Source organism: Suillus fuscotomentosus, assembly GCF_016647785.1.
Source record: "Suillus fuscotomentosus strain FC203 chromosome Unknown F5891scaffold_702, whole genome shotgun sequence".
Lineage (NCBI taxonomy): Eukaryota > Fungi > Basidiomycota > Agaricomycetes > Boletales > Suillaceae > Suillus > Suillus fuscotomentosus.
The window spans coordinates 1-4,280 of record NW_024540214.1 but is presented as its reverse complement, the minus strand read 5'-3'; the positions used below and the strand labels follow the sequence as shown (position 1 = coordinate 4,280).

Sequence of the window (4,280 nt, the reverse complement as noted above, 5' to 3'; positions counted from 1 at the left end):
CAGCGACTCGTCTTCCATCAGTGGTGCTTGTGCATGGTTAACGATATCTTGTAACCAGCTGAGAGGATTGTGAATAGATGAGCAACAGTGTGCAGATGCAAGTTCTGCAATGATTGTTGCAATATCCTCACTACATGTGATCTTGGGGTCATTTGAGGGTCGCTGACGCCATGAACCTCGCCTGGAATGGGTGACATCCCCCTGTCCTTCATCAGCTATCACCCTTCCTTCCTCCTCCTCCTCCTCCTCCTCCTCCTCCTCCTCCTCCTCCTCCTCCTCCTCCTCCTCCTCCTCCTCCTCCTCATCATCATCATCATCATCATCATCATCATCATCATCATCATCCTCCTCTTCCTTTTCATCCTCCTCCTCCGCTTCCTCCACGACAGGTCCAAGAGGATCGTGACCAAGTGCTGTAGCACGCCGCTGACGAAGTCGTAACTGACGCGCGCCACGATTGCAATCGTTAGTAGGATTATTAGCGAAAGGCGGATTGAATGCAGGCTCAGGCGGCTCCCCTGGTGTCCCAGCATCTGTGTGTGTGCCTGTTGCAACTTTGCGCGCTCTCTTCGTAAGGTGTGACGAATCGGCATAATCCATGCTCTCAACTTGGCATCGGGCCCTGCGATGGCCAGCCAGAGAGGGAACCTCGCTGGAAGTTGCCCGCAATGATGATGAATCGAGCGTTGGAAGAGCTGTGGTTGGCAAATCATATGAAACCTCAAGAGTGCGTTGGGGGCAGAGGACATCAGACAGCCCTGGCGTGGGTTCCGGCGTCCGTAGTTGGCCCTGCAAAGGTGCTCTACTATTTGTGTTCAGGCTTGGATAGGCTAGCCAGAACATGGAGCATATAAATAATACGACACTACGCCAATAAGAGTTTATACGCACCATCATTCTCTACTATGTCATTCATGGAGTTACCTTGACTATGAGCTTCATCGATTAAATGTTGGTGCAGGCCAAGGAGAGCAGTAGGAACATGCACGGTGTCTTCCAATGTCTGCAACAGATGATCTGCCACATCAGGGGTAAGACATATTGACACACTGGATCTAAATTTGGGAGGCATCAGAAGAACTAAGTATACGTAGCGGTACTATACAAGATTCTGCAATCGTCCGAGTCAATGGTGTTTGTCACGTGATTTCCATAGCTATTTGGTTGAATATGATACATCTGACTCAGACTCCCAGTTTACAGTGATTTTGCTTGGACAAAACATAGTTGCGTAAGCTTATCTCTCGAAAACACGACTGGTATAACACTGTGTGTTGTACAAAAATTCCGACGGCTTAGAGATGGCTGAGAATCTGGGGGTACCTAAGGTTTCAGCCACGTCGAAGTCATCAAACATCAACCAACTTCTTAGACTCGACGATGACCAGTCTGACGTACGTCACATGAGAGTGGGGAATTTTTGTGGCTACGCCACTCGACTTGTCCGTGGTTATACTAGATGTCCACTAGAGTTCGCGCATTTTTGGGAAAACATCTATAACTCTACAACACATCCACATAAAAATATAAATTTTTGACGGATGGATAGCCTGACATTGAAAGTACAAGGCCTGCTAGTTTTTTCTTTTAAAATCGACGTGTTGAGTCCAGCGGAGACTTACCGCGCAAAAAAGTACGGGTTTCCCTAGAGTTCGCGCATTTCGTCACACCATGTCACACGTCTGCCGCGGTGCCGTTTCACATTCCGCACCGTTCGAAAGTCGACTGCAGCGTATTTCGGCACAGCGGAGTTTAGATGTGTGTAGTCTCATTGTAACGCTTTGGATAGATTGTCACGTCTGGGCTGTATTTCATTCACAGCAGATGATTCTGACAAGCATGTAGCCCCGAAGAAATTTATTTTAGCATTCTATAATCATGTATAATCATCATATCGCATCCCAGATTTTTCCGTGGTGATCTGACCTTCAGAGGGAGTCATCTATGCACAAAATGAGCCTCGAACACCTATAACTCGACCATGGCACGAGATCCACTTCATTTCTTGCCAAAAAAAATTACATGGTCATGTGTACTATGTTGGGAGGAACCTATATACAACATACATAAGGATTCCGTGCAGAATTGCGTGTGCTAGAGCCAATGCGCGAACTCTAGGGACGCGCGAACTCGTGGGACTATCTAGTATAAGCCAGGCTGGTCCCGAGCCTACCAACTTCTACGATGTCAGAAATTTGACACTTTAAAGTTTAAATTACGTACTGGTGTCAACAATGGCTCGAACTCTAAGTAGAGCCACTCTCACCTGCGTACTATCTACGTTTTAGCCGACTGCACGCGTCTGTTTACCACGCGCTCAGAGCGCTCTATTGCACACATCAACCTGACGAGGCCAGTGTTCGGATGAGGCATACAGGTTGTTGCGCGCTATCTTGCATGCCTACCAGCCAACGAACGGTAAGGACGATACTTTCTACTTGTATAGCATTATTACATTATTATTAGTCTGAATTTGCCGGCTTTGACACACCAGCGGCGTCTGTGCCCATGCTCGCTATGCGAGCCGTTACGTCTTTTCAGACCGAAAGATCAACCAGGAACCACCTCAAGAAGCATGGTTATGCTCACGTGCATCATCTTAACAGCTGCGAACCCCTGCAGTTGGATGTATGCAGTCGTATATGATAATATGAATAAGGCTGTGCCTCACGGTAAGTGTTCAGATCAAGGTGCACGGAGTTTAAACTTACCTTCTCGACAACAGTGATACTGCTATATCATATTTCAAGCCCATACCTGTTCTCGCTTACCACGGTTAGCTTGCTGAGAACTCTCACTACAGAACTCGAGCTCTTCAATCCACACTCAATCTCAACTACTAGTACACTTTGTGTTTTAACTATCCGAAACAATGTCACCACGACCCTTCATCAGAATTTGACCTTCCAGTTGTGAGTATCCGTGATCTCGCTTTAACATTTTCACCCAACGTTTCGCAGTAACGACCTCGGCAAGGGGGTCACGATCACGCTCGCCTGGATGCCCAACCTGGACGGCCTCTGTGAGGACTTCTTTCCGATAGTTTGGAAGTAAGAGTGTCTACTTCTGTTGGGGACCATTTAAAACCTTGCAATTGGTTCAGGGTCAGCAAATTCAGGAAGTCGGGTGTGCGTTCCTATTCTCTTGCTGCCAAGTTGCCGACTTACATATGAGCCCTCTTTCCAGGTCCATACTGGACTACCGCAACATACACGACCCAGTAAGATGATCGACAAGATCAATACTCTTGAAAGTCGCTTATACTCCAGAGCCCAGGTTGAGAGTGGGAAGGTCATCAGCGCTGCGACCTCCGTCAATATCAATGTGAGCAACTCTCATCTACTCCGACATTACTAGCACCAACACAAGCCATAATGCAGAATAGCGAGAAAACAATCTCGACAGAAGCCAACGATGTCTATCATTTCTCTGTAAGTCTGGCTTCCATCGATTTTCATCTCGACCACCGACGAATACCTCATGTAGCCCCTCCCTCGCCAGTGTGTGCATGCATTCGTCTAGTATATAGTCAGGCTGCCAGAGCTGTAGCGAGCGCGCGGCATCAGCATTGTATTTCCTATAGCTACCATGTATTCGCAGTTTAAATGGAATATTCACAATATTTAAAATCATTATTAAATAATGTGCACACCGCATATGGTTTATTATATATATACGTATGGTGTCGTTTTGGACCCATAGTAGCAGCTGGTTCGAACTTGATGCTTGATGGCCAAACTATGCATCAGGGAAACGTAACTCATTACACATGATTACAGAGTGCTACGAAGCGCTCCGTAGCACTCTGTAGCACGATCTAACCCGCTGATGTGTCTTCGAGGTGATTGACTCAAATCCGGAAAATCAACCGTCTGGAAGCCGGTTCATACCATAGGTCCAGAAACGGCTAAAACTTGACCCTGGGGTCACATTCCAGCCAGGTATCTACCGTCGGAAATTTTTGACAACACGCAGTGTATAATTATTGTCCTGACACAACTCCCGCCTATTATCAACCCTCAAAGAAAACAGTATGACATAATACTGATCTAATAGTCTGCCATATCACCTCCATCCCCTTTACCGGACCACCCTAGGACTGTGCTAGGGTGCGCTCTTAGTCATTGACGTCGGTGCCATCCTCGGCTTGTACCATCAAAGAAGAACCAAGCTAAAAATACCCCAGTGAGTTTCAATTCTGATATTTGTATTATGTGCGCTGTTTGTTTGGGCTAGAGTCTCCGGCCCAAGGTGAACCCAGAGCATACTCAGAAGGTCTC

At 47.0% G+C, this 4,280-nt stretch overlaps 1 protein-coding gene across 1 annotated transcript; it reads left to right on the top strand.

Moving 5' to 3' along the window:
- Positions 1-2,397: 2,397 nt before the first annotated feature.
- Positions 2,398-3,549, top strand: F5891DRAFT_991485 (uncharacterized protein; the record flags this gene model as incomplete). Its single annotated transcript, XM_041378118.1, has 9 exons — positions 2,398-2,418; positions 2,467-2,578; positions 2,637-2,672; positions 2,804-2,912; positions 2,961-3,050; positions 3,104-3,128; positions 3,187-3,324; positions 3,381-3,431; positions 3,523-3,549. The coding sequence occupies 9 exons, from the start codon at positions 2,398-2,400 to the stop codon at positions 3,547-3,549; spliced, it is 609 nt and encodes a 202-aa protein (XP_041216062.1).
- Positions 3,550-4,280: the final 731 nt, after the last annotated feature.